At 30.3% G+C, this 19,832-nt stretch overlaps 1 protein-coding gene across 2 annotated transcripts in view; it reads left to right on the forward strand.

The window, feature by feature from the left end:
* Positions 1-19,832, forward strand: part of LOC107456568 (sodium/potassium-transporting ATPase subunit alpha-B) — a 94,034-nt gene that overhangs the window by 41,313 nt on the left and 32,889 nt on the right. For both annotated transcript variants that reach the window (XM_043050242.3, XM_043050241.3), the window contains exons 3-9: positions 3,230-3,289; positions 3,424-3,627; positions 4,757-4,870; positions 5,826-6,078; positions 9,093-9,361; positions 11,325-11,523; positions 18,685-18,796. In XM_043050242.3, the coding sequence (XP_042906176.1) occupies positions 3,230-3,289; positions 3,424-3,627; positions 4,757-4,870; positions 5,826-6,078; positions 9,093-9,361; positions 11,325-11,523; positions 18,685-18,796 (1,211 nt within the window). The remainder of the gene's footprint in view (positions 1-3,229; positions 3,290-3,423; positions 3,628-4,756; positions 4,871-5,825; positions 6,079-9,092; positions 9,362-11,324; positions 11,524-18,684; positions 18,797-19,832) is intronic.

Here is a 19,832-nt window from a genome sequence, read left to right on the forward strand (position 1 = left end):
GGAAGCTTTCTAAATTGCCTCCGGTTTTAGAAAGCTTGTTATTGTTTACATTCAGTCAATCATTCATAGGTCCCGCAGTGGACTGATCGTTAAGACACGGTTCCCAGCAGATCACCGAATTCAAGCATCACAGGCTGCGGTCAGTGTGCGGGTGGGTGACCACTTGGATCAGTCTGCGTAGAGACCGAGCGTGTGCGGTATGGGTCCTCGTTAAACTGTGCTACCGTAAAGTGCTCGACCTCGCGTGCAGGTCGTCGGGCTACTGAAGCGGGGGTGCCATCCCCTCTGCAGTGGATCAAAATTGTGATGGCATGTCTTCGGATCATCCTCAGGGATGTTTCCCAGACCGTCGCCAATAGCTCATTGTGCAGCTCTAGTGCGACGTAAATTAACTACAGCAATCATCCATAGCAAATGGAAATTTTATTTTTATTTCTTGTTAATTTCTTCGTTCATGATGCGCCATTGTCTTTATCACAGGCAAGCCTTCTCGTGCTGTTCCATTTATAGTTCAGCGCCACTAGCTTCGAAGGGGCTGGGATGACCTGAAGCCCATGTCCAACAGGTCGTGGGTTCGATCCTCGTCGGCCAAAGATCCGCCTTGTTCAAAATGATGCCTGATGCACGCTAAATCTGTCGGGGTCACATAGTCCTATAAGTTCCCTAACAAATCAATATCTCTGGGGATACTGGATCGGAGATTGATCGTGTCTGGTTCAGGGCAAGATTGCGATCTGAGGATGGCTGGATGTTGTGTAACGGTGTCCTCACTGTAAAACGAGCTGTGAAGTATGTGTGTGCTAGAATTCGAATTCTTGGCCATGATGGCGCCACTGAAACACAAGAAGCGCACCCCTCTTCCTTGAAATAAGCTTGTCAGTATTGACAAGTGGCATAAAACAACGGCAACTATCTTTGAATATGAATCACTTCCATTTATTTGAATCACTTTAATAATGATTGATTCGATTCGATATTCACGTGATGTCGATAATTTTCTTCGAATGTCGATTATTTACTTCGATAATTTTCTCACCCGATTATGCTTCAAAGAATTATTAACCTGAGAATTGATAAAAAAGTAACTTTTTTTTTTTTTATTATGGACATTTGTGCCTGAGGGACCATTCTTTATATAAAATATTTTAGGATTTATATTGTAGTCTTATTTGACTGAATTTGTTATTAAAATTTTCAGTACTTATGAGTTATTTAATAAGAAGCAATGAATTTTAGAGAAAAGATTTTAAAAAACTGAATTTAGGGTCTTTTCATTATTTTAACTTATAGCGAATGTAACTGAAAAAATTTGTGATTCAGACTTGAAATTTCAAAATATAATTTATTTCTTTATCATTTAATTTAAAAAATAATTAAAATTAACAATTCAATTATCTCTGATTGTTAAATATAGTGGATATAGGGATGATATAACAATTTACTTTGGACTAAAATATCACTTAGCCTTTTCTTCCACTGAGCTCTTCATAATTGTAGGCTCATTTTATTTTATTTTTGTAACTAACATTGAGCAGTTCACCCATTTCTGAGTTAACAACTAGCAATGTAATTGTAATTTTAAACTCAACCCAGAAGACAAGGGAACTCCTAGATCAAGTACTGGAGCAAACTAGACTCTGTGGAGGACTTTTTAATGGAAATAATCCAAGTTTGCTTAACGCCGAGAGGAAAAGCAAGAAAACCTGCAAAGGTTAGCCAGATGGGAAGGCGTTTCTAACCCATAATACATCTGTCACTGAGAATATTTTAAGTCAGTACTGTGGTCGGGCAAGCCGAAATTAGAATTTGTATCAGTCACTGCTTAGATTCTAACCTGGGTCTTCCCCATAGGGAAATGAGCGCTCTATCTTCTGAGCCACCACGGCTCTTGTGAGTTAATTTTATTTCATTGTATTTTACTTTAATTAAGTGGTGGATAAGGTTCTTTACATATTTCCTATGTTACTTGGCTATGTGCTAGGTTAATTAGAAAAATCTTGAATACTTTCCAAATCTGCCTGGCAGTTTTTAGGCTGATTTTAAATATAATTTGGGGATGAGCTTGATAATGAGCATGAAATAGCCTAATTTATTTCAAGCCGTTTGCACAGAGCGAGCAAAAAAAAAAAAAAAAAAACTAAATCTCTTTTGAAATCTGATAAATCACACAATTCAGATGGACTGACGAACTTATGGCAGGGGTCTCTCCAGACATTTGTGAAAGGTCCGTTTTTGTAAAATTGTGAAAAAATTACTCGTAATTTGTGAATATAAAATAAACGTTAAGTCACATTCTTTCAACCAAGGTCCTGCTTTTGTGAATTTGTGCAAATAGGGTCCTGTTATTGCAAAAAACTTTTTCAAGGAATTTTTAAATTGTTAAGACATACAAGATTATGTTCAACTCTGTAAAATTATAATTAAAAAAAATTAAATTTTAAAAAATAAACAGCAATTGTTGCTGCTAAATTAGAGATGCAACATACAAATATTTGATATTTATCCTATACTGCTCAACACAGAATATTCATTTCAGACGAATAAAAGGAAGAAGCGTCTGACGAAGACAAAACTTAGTTCGTTTACATTTGTCTTTCTTTCTCCCCCTTCCTGGGAAGGGTTTATTCGATTAACAAAACAATAATGAAGCTAAACAGATTTGTGAAGGGTCCGATTAAAAGATAAATTATTTTGTGAAGGGTCCGTTTTTAAGTTAAAATATTTTGTGAAGGGTCCATTTTTATGAAAAGATATTTTGTGAATGGTCCTTTAACGAACCCAAATTTCTTCTAAACAGACCCCTGTATGATATTTATAATAGTCATCTTTTAACTGTTTCTGCTTTCTCTGTCAATTAAGTAGGTTTTGATATTTTATACACCTATCTTCTTGAATGGTGATTTGCTAGATTTTAATATTTTTTATTTTTTTCTTAGTTTAAATATCAATTTACCACCTTTAATGTGCTTATTCCTTTTGCCTTCATTTTCGACAAGGATTTTAAATATATATATTAAGGGCATTCATTACAGATCACCCTGTGTTTAAAATATCAAGTCAGGAGAGGTATTAGGTAGCTGAGTGTGTCATCTTCTTCTTACCTTTTGCTAATAACTGTGCATTTGAATATTCCAATTGTATTTCTAAAATATTTTTTTATACTAATATATTGTATTTTTTTAAGTGAATGAAATTTACTTTACATTATGTTATCTTTTATTTATGTTAGGATGAGCACAAAATCAACATAGAAGAATTGTATGCTAGACTAGGAACAAATCCAGAAACCGTAAGTAAATTACTGAAATAAATTTGAAAGTAAATTAATATTTTCATATTTTACTTTTTAATTGTGTGTTATTAATGTTAGCCTCGTGTCATTTGAGCCTTTAAAATAATAATGAGTTTTATATTTTTTTACAGGGTCTCACTGCCATGCAAGCCCGTGAAATTTATGAAAGAGATGGTCCAAATGCTTTAACGCCCCCTAAGAAAATCCCTGAATGGGTGAAATTCTGTAAGCAGCTGTTTGGGGGTTTTGCTCTTCTACTCTGGATAGGTGCAGTTCTATGTTTTATTGCTTATTCAATTCAAGTAGGAACTTCAGAAGGTAGTGTTGAAGATAATGTAAGTTGATAACACTTTGCTCTATATTATCTAATTTTCTTCATAATTAAATTTTTAAGTAAACAAAGAAATTTACTTTTTTAATCAAGGCTCTTATGTCATAGGAAATAAAAAATTTTAGCGAATAATATGCTTCTTTTATGCTGTAAGTTTTTTCCCCGTCACAAGATTTACTGGCCCCGAGACAAAATTTACTTTGAGGCTCTTTCCTCTAAATCCATCATTCATTATTTGCTGAATTTTTTTAATACCATCTATTCAAAATTTAATTTTATAACCGGCATTGACACCCGACCCAATTCTGTGTTTATGACTATCAATGTTCAACTCCATAGCCTAGAATTTTTGAACCAAATCCAGAAAACAAGGGAATTCTTCTCTAAAGCACAAAAATGAAGTGCTTAAAAGATACTTATTTTTTGTTGAAAAATTTGACTGCACACTCAAAAAAAAGCAATTATAATTTTACAATTTTAAACAGAATAATTACAGGCAAATCACAATTTTAAACAGAATATTTAGGAAGAGGTGTTTTCTGATGAGAGTTCTGTAAGTAATGACATTTTGAAATAATTAGCAGACGTGTCATAAAGTGAAGTTACTGAATATGTTTATAATAAATGATAATAATAAAATAAAAAATATTTTTTGTCTGAAATCTATCTTCGTAATAAAATTTACCATTTTATTTACTATAATAATTACTTTAAATTAAGCGTTTTATTATCGTTAATTAGTAATGCATGTTTCTGAAGTTTTATGTTGCAGCACAAAGTTCAAAATTTTTCTTTTTTCAAAACGCCTCTGGTATGGTTGTAAGATTTATTTGCAATCTAAAATCCAGGGGTTTACAACATAGGGATCGGCCCTGAACTGTACAATGTATTAAAGCTTCCTTTTTAACTTTAGTTAATGCAAAAATTGCACAGGATTGATGTTATTAATACAAGAGAGGAATCGTAAACATGAAAAATTGTAGATTTTCTAGAACTTTTTTTAAAAAAAGTTTCTCTGAAAAGAATTTTTAAAATCGAAAATAATATAAAATAGTTCACAAATTGATTTGCGAACCCTGATTATTCTCTATTATGTTGAATTTCATAATAAAACTATATTCTGTCTCTTTCAGTTATATTTAGGTATTGTCTTAGCCACTGTTGTAATAGTTACTGGATGTTTCTCATATTATCAAGAAGCTAGAAGTTCTAAAATTATGGAGTCTTTCAAAAATATGGTGCCTCAGGTACAATCCCTTTTTAATAACAACATCATTGTACAATATTTAGGGAATTTTTTTTAGGCCTACATAAATAATTAATCAGAGAGTTATATGGAAGTATCTAAATTACAAAGTTTGTGGGATTTCTTAAAATCATAAAGTTTTCTATACATTAAACTGTTTTTAGGCTCTTGTTTGCCATATTTAGTACTTAATTGTTTTTAATTTTTATTTTAAATTATTGTTTTGCTTCAGTTATGAATCGCTCTCACCCTCTCTCTATCTCTCTTTGAAGTGAGGGGGATATCGTAGAAAAATTATTGTAAAAACATTAATAATGTCAAAGTTTAAACTTTTTATTTTATATTTCCACTTTTCATTCTTTTTAAGTGCAATTAAATTAATTAATTTAATATAGTCTATATTTTTAGCTGTATGTTTAAAATAATTGCTCAGATAACCTCTTTTGTTATCTTATTTAGTTCTATGTATGAGAAAAGATGCATAAATTTAAAATTTAACTTTGATTTGGGTTTTGCTTACTCTTTCCTTTGTGAATTCTTATATGCATGCTGAAAGACAATATTGCCTTTTAAATTTTATTTTTTATTTAGTAAGCTACAATTAATTAGAGATATTCATTTTAGCATACTAAATAAAAAGAAAAGTTTAATAAAAGGTCATTGTCTTAGTAATGAATGTTGTATAGTAAATGAAAAGAAATAGATAAATAAAAGTGCATTGCCGACAATCCTTCGAGATAAAAACATAGATTGCTTGTTAAATTTCAAGTTTGTGAAGTGCACTGCCTATTAAATTTAGTGGTGCTGCAATCATTAGATGTAGATCAAAACAGAGATAGGCTATTAAATTCAAGTAAATCTTTAGTTTTAATGTGTTTTTTATTTATTATGTTACAATCATTAGAAAAAGATGAAAGCATAAGACATAAATTGTGTTTTATTTTTTGTTCATTTAGTATGCTACAATTATCAGAGAAGGACAAAAACATACGTTGCCTGCTGAAGATGTTGTCGTGGGTGACCTGGTGGAGGTGAAGGGAGGTGATCGTGTGCCTGCAGACATCAGAGTCATTTCTGCTCAAGGTTTCAAAGTCGATAATTCTTCCTTAACAGGGGAGTCTGAACCTCAGACTCGTTCTCCCGAGATGACCAATGAAAATCCCTTAGAAACACGAAATATAGCCTTTTTCTCTACAAACTGTGTGGAAGGTATTTCTTCAAATGATTTCAAGTCTGTTAGTTATTATTTAAAATGTATAATATATTTTCCATTTTGTAAATAATTTATGAATGCTCATTAATTTTGTGTGCTATTGATATTTTATTACTATTGCTCATTGTTTTACTTTTTTCCTCCCTACTTCCTTAAATAAATTTCTTTTACCTATCATATTTAAAGGATATAGAAAATGTTTTTTTCTTTTTTCCCCCCACTTATTTGGATCCTGAGCGTCATAAAAATTTCAATATTAAATTTTATTACAACTTATAAAAGATTAAAATAAAGTAATTACTACTAAATACTTATGTAACCATCAATGTAAATTTTTTTAAATGATAATGCATATTTTTAAACTTGTAATTTTGTAACACGTTTTAGGAAAAATATAACACGAAGTGAATTTAATATTATTTTACTGTTCAAAATTCCCTGGATAAACAAGATTCACTCATTAGATCACTTATGCTTGGAATTAGGACTGGGCGATATTAGAAATTATATATCGTGATATATCGTCAGTTTTGCATCGCGATATAGCGATGTATCGCGATATAGTATTTTTGAATTTCATTTACTTTAAAGCACAGGAAGTCAGATTTCTATCAAGACTTCATACGCATATTGATTTAAATCAATTTATAAATTTGAAAATATATATGTTTTGCTTAAGAAAGATATTAAATAAATTGACTAAGATGTACAAATCTTACTTAAAATATTTATTGAAAAAATGTGTGTAGATACAGAATGAAATATTTGCACTTTTTTATCGTTTATAAGGTATAAGCAGTCTTAATTTAAGTTAACCCCTAAAACACCCTTAATGAAAAAAAATATTGTTATTAAACAAAAGCTGATTTTAAAATTTCAAAATATATTTTAATTAAAATAAAAGTTAGATTGACTAAAAGCCGAAGTTTAAAATTAAAAATGTTCGAATTTTAAACTAAAAAGTAAACATAAGATTTGTAATAATTTCTTAAAATTTTCGTTCTCTGAAAGATTTCTCAGTTTAAAAATAAAAAGGGAATTTTATAAAGATATCTAGCTGAAATTATTGAAAGAAAATTTAAAAAATTAAAAAAAAAGTTTGTTAAGAAATTCATTATACACTTAAAACAAAGTGTTAAAAATATTTTTTTTTTTTTAAAAAGAAACTTTTTTTAACAAATCAATATTTGCTTGTACTATTATGCGTAAATAATTACAGAATTATTAAGTTCGATCGTAATGTTCAAATTCTTAATGAAGAAGTAAACACAAGTTTTGTTATATTTTCTAAAAATGACCACGCAAATAACAAAAGATTTCTTAGTTTAAAAATAAAAAAATAAATAAAAGTGAAATTTATCAATATATTTACCTAACAGCATAGGAACAAAATTTAAAAAATAAGTTCGTTAAAAAATTATTTGTATGCTTAAAACAAAGAGCTAAATAAATTTTAGAAAAAAAATGCTTCTTAAACACTATTTTTATTATTATTTCATATAAATAATTCAATTAAATTAAATAATGACCGAATTATGAACGAAAAACAAAGTAAGGCAAAGTTTCTTAATTAAATTCTTAAAAATAAAAACAAAAGAATTGTGATATTCGGTAATATATTTAGCTAATTAACTAATAATATAAAACGAAAATTAAAAAAAAATAATGATTTTACTCTCTAATAAAACGAAGTAGTAATTGATAAAAAAAAAAAAAGAAATGAATAAAATTCGCAAACTTTTCAAATTCTTTTGAACAAATAAAGTTTATTGACTTATGTCCAAAAAATAAGTTTTGTTTTAACTTTATTTCTAAAAATAAAAACAACTCAAGATTTATAAATTTAAAATCAGTAATAGAAGCCCATTAAATTATTAGAAGTTTTATCCGAAAGGTTTCTAATAAATTAAAAGAAAGTAAAAAAATAACCTAACAAATTTATTTACTTTGTAATTCCTTATGGATGCCTTAAATTAGATTTCCGATAATTTTCACATTCAAAATATAAAAAAAGTTTTGTCAGAAAATAAATAAAAAACTTACCTAATTAATGAAGAAACTTTTCTTTATAAATTCTTTTCAATAATAGATTGCGTTCAGAACAAGGTTACGACGGTGATCACGAAGTTAATCCCATTGAAAATAATCTACAAGAAACGATTTCAAATCGTGAAGGTGCGAAAACGAACATGTGATATAAGGTCTCAAAAGTGATTCTGATTCTACCGCTCATCAGTCAAGGCCGTCTCAACATAACGAAACAATATCGTCTTCCACAGCGCGAGTTGGCATCGGAACGTAAGAGAAAGTCCTTGCGTGTATCGCTATATCGTTATATCGTCTTCTTCACTCGACGCTTAAATCAGATTTCTGATGCATCGCTTGGAATGAAAGTTGCTGTATCTGTTTGCCGATATAGGCGTTAAATCGATATGTCGCGATATATCGATTTATAGCCCAGTCCTACTTGGAATGTATTTATTCTATTATAATAGGTATTATTTGTAATTTATCAACTGTATGTTGTTAAGTTGGATATCTGTTTAACTTACAAAGTGGCCATTCCACTGCTTAATGAATATCATATTTACAGAATTAATATGCATAAGTATCAATTTTAAAAAAATCATGCAGTTCTAATATTTTTTTTATTAATATAACTAACTCTTGGTGTTATAGATACTTTTTCCAATATTTCATTAATTTACAATCATAAATTTCCTTATAAAAACTGTCACTGTTATCGATATAACACATTGTGCTACATCCTTAACACTTTTAATTGTTCTAAAAAATTTAAAACTAATAAAAATTATCAAGAAATTAGAATTAGTGTTACTGACATTGCTTTAAAAATTTTAACAACAATTATTAGATTTTGCTTGATTTTTTCTTTCTTTTCTTATGACCCATTTTATGTTTTTAAAGTCTGCAAATATGATAATCTTGAATGGCTGATATTTTGAAAAACTTTTAGAAACTTTTTTTTAGAAAGCACCTTTTTTTTCAGGTACTGGTAGAGGTATTGTCATCAACACTGGAGATCGTACAGTAATGGGACGCATTGCTAATTTAGCATCCGGTTTGGAGATGGGTGACACACCCATCGCAAGAGAGATTGCCCACTTTATCCATATCATCACTAGCGTGGCCGTTTTCTTAGGTGTTACATTCTTCGTTATAGCTTTCATCTTGGGTTATTATTGGTTGGATGCTGTTATATTTTTAATTGGAATTATTGTTGCAAATGTACCTGAAGGTCTTTTAGCTACTGTTACAGTAAGCATTTTTAGTAACTATTCTTGTCAAATCATTGATATAATTTAAAACTATAACATTTACTAATTTTCGTATTAGAATTACTGTAGAAAACTTATATAATGAATTTTCATAAACCTAAATTCTCCATGAAATAGCGAGAAATAGTCTTATGAGAGAAAAATTAACCATAGAACTGTACACATCATAATAGTCAATACCTTGTAGTTGCTTAAATCCTTGTGTAGCGAGTTTGTCGTTGTGCCCCACAATTTTATTTTATTCATTCTGTTTTAGATTGTACATCCATCTATTACCTATAAACTTATCACCTTTTGGCTTCTCAACTAATGATCATACTTTTCCTTTCTTTATCATTTCAATTTTCTTTTCCATAGCATTATTCCATGTTTCACAATTTCTTGGCTCAATTGCTTCTTAGCAGTTTTTTTGGTATACTATATTCAGTTAAATTTGCTCCTTCTTCTTCTATGTTCTATTGCCATTTCTGGTTACTTCGCCCGACCATTTTTACCACTAAAATCACATATATCTTTTTCAAATTTTATTTTTTGACTGTCACAATATTACTCAATGTCATTTGATGCCACAAATTAGTTTTTAGACCCTTCTATGTAATAATAAATATCATTTCTGGATCCGTCTGATTTAGTGGCTTTTTCTCAACCAGTTTAAATCTGATGCTTTCATGACTACAACTTGAGTCAAATTCTAGCCTATAAATATCCTTATCTTCTGATTCTTCTTTTTCCTTTCATTTTACTCTTCCCGATGGTTTTGTTAAGTCTCCGATGACTTTCACTGCAAATTCATTTTCCTTGAATTTTGCATTCTTTGTTTCGATAACTTTAAGATCTTCTATTAAAATAACACAATAACCTTTGGTTTAAAAAAAAAAAGCATTGCCTAGCATTGTCCCTTCTTTAGAATGCTTTAGGAGTTTGTTTCCTTTTTGTTTTGGTACATTAACATAAGTTATACGTCCAAATGCATTACTGGTGGTTTTTTTGCCATGTAGTATCTCGTATAGCATTTCCTTTTCTTTCTTCAAAATTCTGTTCCCTGTATGAACAGAGCGAAGTCCCACCATTCTTAAATCATCTTACTATCTTTCAACATAGATTTTCCCTAATCAGTTCTTCATCATTTTTATCAACAGTAAAATCTTTTATCTTTCCAGTAATAGATTAACCTGAGAGTTCATGTGGTAGGTGACTTATTGCTTGTATACCTGAAAACAATTGATCCAACTCTTAACCCACTTCACTAAGCTTTTTCAATGCTATTTTAAGTCAAGCAATAAAAATACCTATACTTTCATTTGCTTGGTATTTTATTCTTAAAAAACTCATCAGGCATCTGATTGATCTTGTCTTTGGTTCAAGTTGTTGAACCAATTTCTCCCAAGCTTTCTTGCCATCTGAACAATCTTGAATAAGTCGTCTCAACTCTGGCTTAATTGCATTGTACAGACTTGAAAGTGATCTATCTTTTCACATTCCTGTTTTTCTCTTCTTGCAGCTGAAACTTCTAACTCTTCTTCTTTACCTTATATAAATTCCAACATTATTTATCTAATAAAAAACTTCAATGTCTGTCTTCCACCTATCCCAATTGACATGTCTTATCAATGCCAATTCATAATCAATTGGGATAAATCTTTCAGGTAGCAATGCCATTTTTGTTTTAAATTCTTCAAAATAAACAACATTATTGAAAAGAAAAAAAAACTCTTAAAACAAAAACAACACATAACTAGCAAAAAACATTTAAATTTCCAAGGAAGAAAATGAGATATCCACTCAGAAAGCGACAAAGATTAGCACTTTATTAGCATTAGTTTATTAGCACTTTGAACTTAAATTTTAATGCTTACATTTTGCTAAATTTTCCAACAGTAGTATCATCTACAAACAAAAGTGATCTAGAATTGCATTTTTTGTAATTCACTGTTTGGTTATAGGTATGCTTGACCTTAACTGCCAAAAGGATGGCTTCCAAAAACTGCCTTGTGAAAAACTTGGAAGCTGTGGAGACTTTAGGATCTACTTCGACCATTTGTTCTGATAAAACAGGGACCCTCACACAGAATCGTATGACTGTTGCACATATGTGGTTTGATAATCAAATCATTGAAGCTGATACTACAGAAGACCAATCGGGTACGATATAAATTAGTTTCTTATTTTTATAGTTTTTTTAGCTATAAGTTACATAAAATGTTACCATTTAATGCTGTTTGATGGATATTTTACGAATTTTCTTCTCTTTTTTGTCTTCTCTTTTTGGTGTTTATAATAAAATGTTTTAGAACTATAACCAAATTACGCTAACCTCACAAAGAATTCTCGCATGTCAATCAGGAGTTTGTCAAATTGACACTTGCTATAAGGAGATCAGCAACAAATGGACGAGCAAAATTTTTTAATTTTTAAAATTATATGCCACTTCAAAGAATAAACAATTTTAGATCTTATTTTCTTCTGGAAAATACAATAAAATTATTATTCAGTTTTTTGTTCTATGTACATTGTAATTTATGTTTATAATTTTTTTTCAAACGAAGTTTTTATTTTTTTTGGGGGGGGGGACAAAAAATAGCACAGAAATCATGGGTGCAAGTCTTTGTCCCCAGGACGGATTTCCGTCTTTTGAAAATGTCCACGGACGGAAGTAAGACGGAAACAAGACTGACTCGAAGACGGAAATCGTGAAAAAAAAATTTCTGTCCTCAAAAATATTTTTTAGGTCTACTCTCTACTACTTAAAAATATTTTTTAGGTCTACGTTATTGGTCTACTTTCTTATGTCCTGTTGTTATTTTATCAAAAGAGAGATGAATAAATATTTTTTGTACAGTATTTAAACTTGATGTATTATGGTAAAGCTTTCTTAGATATTTTGCATATGTCGAGGGGGTATTGTGTATGTTAGGTATTTCAGTCAAAAAATTTTCAGTCTTGGCCTTTTTTCCAACTTGCACCCATGACAGATATTGAGATTCCTTTTTTAAAAAAGTGTAAAGGATCCTATTTACTGGACAGAGTCAGAACAATGTTTTGATGAAAAAACATTTTGGTGATAAATTATTTAAGAACCCCAACATTTTCAAACTTAATTACCATATTTATATTTTTATACATTCCTTTCATTTTTAGGTACACAACATTAATGGTCCTTACAACTAAAGCCCCACTTAAATAATCATCTAAAAATGTTTAAGTAAATCTTTTGTTTTTCTGTTATATATTATTTTTTAATTTATATAAAGTTCTTTTGTAGAAGTCCCCTAGAAATTTGAAGTCTTTCTTTTCTATTTTATTTATATGATATAATACAAAACAAGGTTTATAAATTTTTGGTAATAAAAAAAAAATACATTTTCACATAAAAATCGAAATTATAAATATTTAAAAGAAAAAACATTTTATACCACAGGTGTGAGGCTTCCCTTAAATCAGAGAAATTTGAGGCTGTAGCCGACTGTTCTATTTGTGTTTCCCCTTGCAATGCCCCTGACCGAAGTAATAAACTTTTGGATTATCTGATTGATATAATCTTCCTTTCTTTTTTTTTGGAAAAAAGATGCTTAACTTTGGAGTGACATATTTTTCAGAAGTTAAAGTTAGAATAAGAAGCTAGAGCTTATTAAAAAAATTTAATAAAATTCTGATAAAATATGTTATTATGGAAAAGCAACGTTCTTATGTTACTTCAATCCATAAATTGATCTTATTTTTTTCATTTTTATCTAATTTAATATTTAAGAAATGCATTTCAAGTTTAAATTAAGCTTGTAATACATAGAGTTTCAATAAATAAAGTTGAGTAGTTTAAATTATGCACAAAAATTTTTCAACTTGTTGACTATTCTATTTGTCCCCTACTAATGTAATCTTGTGAAATGCAAAGCAAAGAAGAAGAAAAAAGAGCCAATTTTTTTTTTTGAATGTCGTAAATTTTTTTAAAGTTTTAATTTTAAGGATTTTTTATGCAGATTCTAGTTTTCAGCTTCTGGCTTGATTTTTCTAATATTAATTATTTAAAGATACATTTGTCTTTATTTTTGGTTGATCTACATATATTTGTTTGGTGTATCAATGTTTTTTATTTTTTTTATTTTAATTTTGCAACAACTTATTTGATGTTGGTGTTTCAGCGAGAAATGTTGTTAAGTGTTTCATTTATTTCCATTAGTGATTTTTCATTTTAAGTGTTTACCCTTGCATCTTTATACTCAAACTACTTTAAGAGCTGCATGATAGCTTTTTTTGTGTAAAACTACTTTCATATCTATTTTATTGCCCTGCTGTCCTTTAATGTCTACTCATTTCATTGATTTATGTTTAGATGCTTTTGTTTAGCTTTGTGTCTTCTACCGGGTATGTCCAAAAAGTAATGTCACTGAATTTAGACTGAAGCTTATACGCTTTCTCGCCTCTCAGACATGTTGGGAAAGGTCAGCTTACACAAGAGCAGTCTCGATTTTCTCTGGCCACCTGGGGATAAAGACAGATCAAAATTCCTTTCTTGTAAATCCCTTTACTTTGTAAATTGTTCCGAAATTATATTCTTTTATGTGAGTTTTCAAGTACCGGAATAAAAAGAAGTCTAAACCATGCCAGGACTGTGGTCATGTGCCGTTTGCACCTTTGAATTTGTCATAAAATGGGCCACAAAGAGGGTGGAGCAGTAAAATATGTTGTCATGAAGAAATTTCCAATTGTCTGAAATTTTGGGTTGATACCTTTTGGAATGTTTATTATCGTTAAATGAACATATAAATGAGGGACTGGGTTCAAACATCACATTTTTGCCAGTGGTGGTCTTTGATGACCTTCTATCTTAAACTTATAATTCATGACCGTCAAAGAATGAACTAGGCCAATGTTAGACTTAGTATTCTGACGAACAGACACAACCAAATTTTGTCTTTATCATTAAAAAATCTTCCACTGTCAACTTGGTAACTTGCACACAAGACAAAAATTAATATGATGATACCTGTCTTTACTCCTCTTGACTGGTGAGAGATCAGGGTGCGTAGCCTTTTTAAAAAGTGCTTAAAGGTGCTTATTTATGTTTTTTCAAAGCCTTTTAAGGTGCTTTTTTCATTTAGTGTTTTTAAAAAGTGCTTAATTTTACCTTTTCCAAATTGAGATTTTTCCTTTACCATGTTGATTTTCGCTACGAACTATACAGAAGATACAGTTCACATTGTTCTATTCAACATTTTCATGATTAATTCAAACCCAATCTATTATGTTGCATCGTCAGACCGTAACTTATGAAAACAACATTCGATTTACATGATTCAAAAATCTTGACAATTGTGAAAAACAATGCCAAAAGAATTTTTTTTGGACATGACTGTTAAAACCAGATAAAACCGTCAATTGTCAAAAACTTTCCAACCCTGCCTAATTATGATATTCTTTTAAAGTGCTTAAAAATATTATTAGAGTGCTTGAAAAGTGCTTAAAAGGTGCTTATTTTTTGTTGAATTATTTGGCTACACACCCTGGAGATGACTGAGCTTTAAGCTGACCAACCCCTTGAACAGGCCCGAGTGTGTTGAGTACAATTCTTGCGATAATTTAAGTGGCATTGCTTTTCAGACACACCTTTTGTGCTTTTTTGCTTTAAATGATGATATTATAAATGTTTTTAGACTTTATCATGAGACACCTATACTATGTCATGAGAGATTCATATCCAGCACTGGTCCAATCAAACAGTTGGTATAATCCCCATATTATAAGCTCCTCCTTCAACACCTTAGAGGTATTAACACTAGAGTGTTGGATATCCATCCTCTTTTAAAAAAAATGTAACATAAATGGTTTCACGAATGTTGTTAGAAAAAAAAGGAAAAGCGATTCTGCAGTTTTAGTTTTCACCAAATAGATAATAGATCCACTTCTATGCATGGAATGTTCACCCCACCATGCAGTTAACTCTCGTCTGATCCCATTTATATTCTCTCTGTGTGTCATATTACAAAAATCAAACTATTGTCGTTCTTTATATGTGTTTTTAAGATACCTGTTTTCTAATTAATAATTAACATAGATTAAAGTGCCGATTATCTGGAACAGTTGAGAACCAATGAAGTCCATTAAACAAAAAATATGGATAGCTGGGCAACTTCAAAAACAGTTATGGTGTTATTTATTTAACCCTTTATAGGTCAACTTGTTCTAAAAGTATTATGTTGAGATAATTTTGGAATTAAGATTGATTTATAAAGAGAAATTATTTCAACTTATTTCCTAAAAAATTAATTTGATTATTTAGCAGGAAGGTGGGTTAGATTTATAAAAGTTTACCTATTGTAAATAATTGGCCATAAGTTTGAATTTCTTTGCTTATAAATAACCAAATTTATTAACTCTGGGTCTATAACTACAAAGAAACTCTGAGAAATGATTAAATTAACAAACTTATAACATACAAGAGAAAATGGCTAACTGGTGTTGGCCTCTGACGCCCGATGGCTGAGTGGTAGAGCGTTACACTCTCATGCCACGGGTCTCGAGTTCTATCCTTGGACCAGGCAAGGTTGACTCAGCCTTTCTTCCCTTCAGTCGGTCAATAAAAAGAGAACTAAGCATACTTGGAGACTAAACACTTGGGGTTCTGCATTAAGCTGACCACCCAGCCTGATCATCTGCTTTTGCACTATAGAGCCAAGGTAAAGAAAACTGAGACGAGTACAGTAGGCCCTTAGCCCTCTGTGTGTTGTTGCGCAACTGAGATAATAGTTGGCATCTATTCTGGACCCTATGTTGACATTTACTGTTACTCTTACCTTTGACAAGCAAAGCACTATAAAAAAGGGTCCATCATTTTATTTTTTTAAAGTTAACTGCAAAAAGGCCACACAATTCATAAAATGAAAATAGCTTTCCATTAACATTTAAACATTAATAAAGCTGGTGGAAAATATGTTTCCCACTGCTTTATAAAAGGTGAAATAACTTCCCTCTTTTCTCAGACTACAGGATTATTTGATGGTCTATTGCCATATTCAAGTGCTGTGTTGTTTCTGTTTTCACGTTACTTTATTAAATTAACAATCTGCAGCAACAGTAGTGAAACTTTTTACCATTTCCAGACTTTCTTTAAAACACCTACACCTACGAAACATTTTTGTTTAATATCAGTGTGCTTCTTAAGCAAACCTTTTGGACATTTACAATTTCTAGACGTTCTTTTAAACATTTCCTACGCCTAAGAAGCATTTTTTTAATAGGATATGTATTCCAGTGTGCTTGTGCTGGACACATGTTCCTTTTCTGTCTAATCCTTGGAAAAAATAGGAACTCTTTCCTGTGCTGAAAAAACTTATTCCCACTACATCCTTCCCTTATTTAAACTAAGTAGAATAAACATGAACTGCAAAGAGGTCATTTTTAAATGGTCATTTCCATTTTTAAAAAAAAATTGGAGGAAGTGGGGAGGGAAATGCTTTGTCCTCAATTAATCTGCTTAATTGGACAATCCGGTTCATCAGCATCTGGGTGAGCGACCCTTTACTTTACTGTAGTAAGATCTCTTGAGCCTAAAATGCTTTCACAATATGATAATTGCAAATTATTCAACTGTAGTGCAAAATTGTCCTCACTCAAATGGGATTTGTGAGAGTTTTCTGTATTATAGATTGCATGAGAATCGTATCTTGCATGTTGTTCATTGTGCTTGCAGTTTTAAAAGAGTACTAACATTTAGCTTGGTGTGTTTATTTTAGAGATGTATAGCTAATAGTTACTGCTATAATGAAAACCACATTTTTTTTTGTGTGTGTAAATACAGTAATTTTCAGAACATGTACTGTGGCTTATATGTGCTTATGCTTTTGGGAGTACGGTGTGCAAAATAAAATAGAGAACACCCGGAACTCTATTTATGCGTAAAATTACATGACTGACATGAATTTGTGATTTTTTTTTTCTAATCTAAAATATTGGGGCCACTTGGCATCTGGCATTTCAAATTTTGGGTTTATTGATTTTAAAATGTGCTTATTATTTATCAATGTATATTTATTGATGTTTCTTATTGATATGCAGAAGAGATTAAGTGTAGCGTATTCGATGATATTTGAAATATTTTCAAATGTTTTTCACTGGTGTGATGCATTTTTTGGAAATTACTGTAGTTATGCACATGCAATATTGGTTTCATTTTACAGGTTAAAAATGTGTCATTTGTCATCAAATGTTAAAAGACTTATACTTCCATAAAATAATTGTCATTTCATCAAAATGTAACTAATATTTCATGTGCAATGATGTTTTCACGTAGTTCAATGAATATTTATATGCATGTTATGATAGTTAATTGCTTGATATTGCATTGTTCATACGTTGCAACTAAAAAAATAGTATCTGATTATTGAATTAGAATTTGTAAATGTATAATTAAAAATTATGTACATATGTGCTGGAGAGAAATATTTAAAAAAGGTAATATTTTTTACATAAATTTTAGTTGCGTTTTGATTCTGTTAACTCTTAACTAGAATTGTATTGAATAACTGTTGACGATCGCTTGGGATTCAACTTTAATTGTAAACCAAATGCTCTACATCACAGCATTTTAAATCAGATTATGTATGGGGGTGGCAGTCACTTGTTTTCTTAACTTTGCTCTCCAACTGCCCAATCATGTGTGAATTTTTCCTGCTCTGAAACTGTGTAGTATATGATATTAAAATGGATTTTAAACCATTAAGATATTATCTCTAGAAGTGAGATTTAGTCAGATATGCAGCTTTCAACACTGTGAATCAAACCTCGAATGAAGCGTAGGTAAACAAAAGCCGAACGCATGTCTCTGACTGGGCGACTTATTTCACATATGCAGGCTTGTGTGCTCACTGCAGAGTATCTCACATTAACCATCTTTGTGGCACAATGTCAAATTAAAAATATTGTTAAACATTATCTTCGATTTGAAATATTTTTACTTGTTTTGGCATTAATTCTTTTATTTTGTCGTTCAGTGTTCACAATTTTAAAATATAACATTTTATTTTTGTTTTTAAAAGTTTGTCATTGGAGCGAAAAGTGAAATATGTTTTGAATTTTAGTCCACACTGTTTTCTAAATATCTATTTGTGAAACTTCAATGCTTTGTCACCACATATTTTTTTTTTTTAATTTTTTTTTTAAGATTAGCTTAATGGACCTGAAACATCTTAAGCTATAACGTTTTATAATAAATTTGTATTATTTTTTTTTAAAGTTGGATTCATTTGTAGCAGATGCTTAAGTAAATTATTTATCAGAGGTAAATTTGAATGTTTTTTTTTTCTTCAGGATTGCAATATGATAAAACTTCATCTGGTTGGAAAGCTCTGTCACGTGTTGCACGCCTGTGTAGTAGAGCAGAATTCAAACCTGGCCAAGAAAATGTTCCTATCTTGAAACGGTAAGCATAAATATTCATTCTTATAAAAATTTGTATAATTAAAATTATTACTCTTAATAATGAAAGGGAAAGTAGAAAATCAATGTTCCAAAGATAAAGGAAATAGATGTTTTATGCAACCAATAATTTTTAAAATATCAAGGAAGATTAATTTAGCTATTGTTTTGCATGTTGTTTAGCCTACATATTCAGGTGTCTACTGATCATGAAAGTCTCGAATTTGAAAAAGGATCCTAAAAATCTGGAGAACATCACAATTTGTTTTATGAAGTCACAAAACATTTATTTTTCAAGCACTGCACAAACTCAAATTTGAAATTTATGTGTTTTAACAAAGTTTTCAGAAGCTCTGTCACCAAAGAACATTAAAAAGTCACAGTTTAAGTGCCTTACACTTGAAGCAAAGCGTTGAATTTAGACTATATATATCATCTTGCTGTGAAGTTTATCAGGGCTTAAAAACGAACTAATAATTCAATGTTTCAAAAGTTATTAAATTTTTTTGAAAATCGCCAATTTGGTTGCCTTTTTCTAATTAGAAAAGAAGTATCAAAATCACTGCTTTATTCGCAGTTGTTTTTATAAAACCACATAATGGTGCATTGGAGTAAGATTAAAAATTTAAACCATAAATGCTTTTTGTTTCCATAAAACTGTGACTTTTCTCTATATTGGTGTTTCTTTGTCATTTTCAGAATAAACATCAATAGTGATAACTTTTGATAGGCTAAACTTGCAAACTCACAGCAATTATGCAAAAAGAACATCATTTCATGTGACGAAAAGGCCTTCGAAAAACAACCTTAATAACGTGGTATTAAGAATGTTAAATTGCATAGAAAAATAACAATACTTGAAAATATTTTGACACAGTATTATTCCATATGTCTATTTGAATAATGTATAATCTTCTTGCTTGAGCTTGTCAGATATGTGGCACCTTTGCATATGTTGTATTTTGTACCATGCTCCTAGCCCAATTTTTCCTAGTTCCATTGTCTTGGGTCGCCTACTTTGTTTATATTGTCTGGCAGTC

Source organism: Parasteatoda tepidariorum, chromosome 8 (genome assembly GCF_982258835.1).
Source record: "Parasteatoda tepidariorum strain Cologne lab strain chromosome 8, Ptep-v5.0, whole genome shotgun sequence".
In the NCBI taxonomy this organism is placed as follows: Eukaryota; Metazoa; Arthropoda; class Arachnida; order Araneae; family Theridiidae; genus Parasteatoda; species Parasteatoda tepidariorum.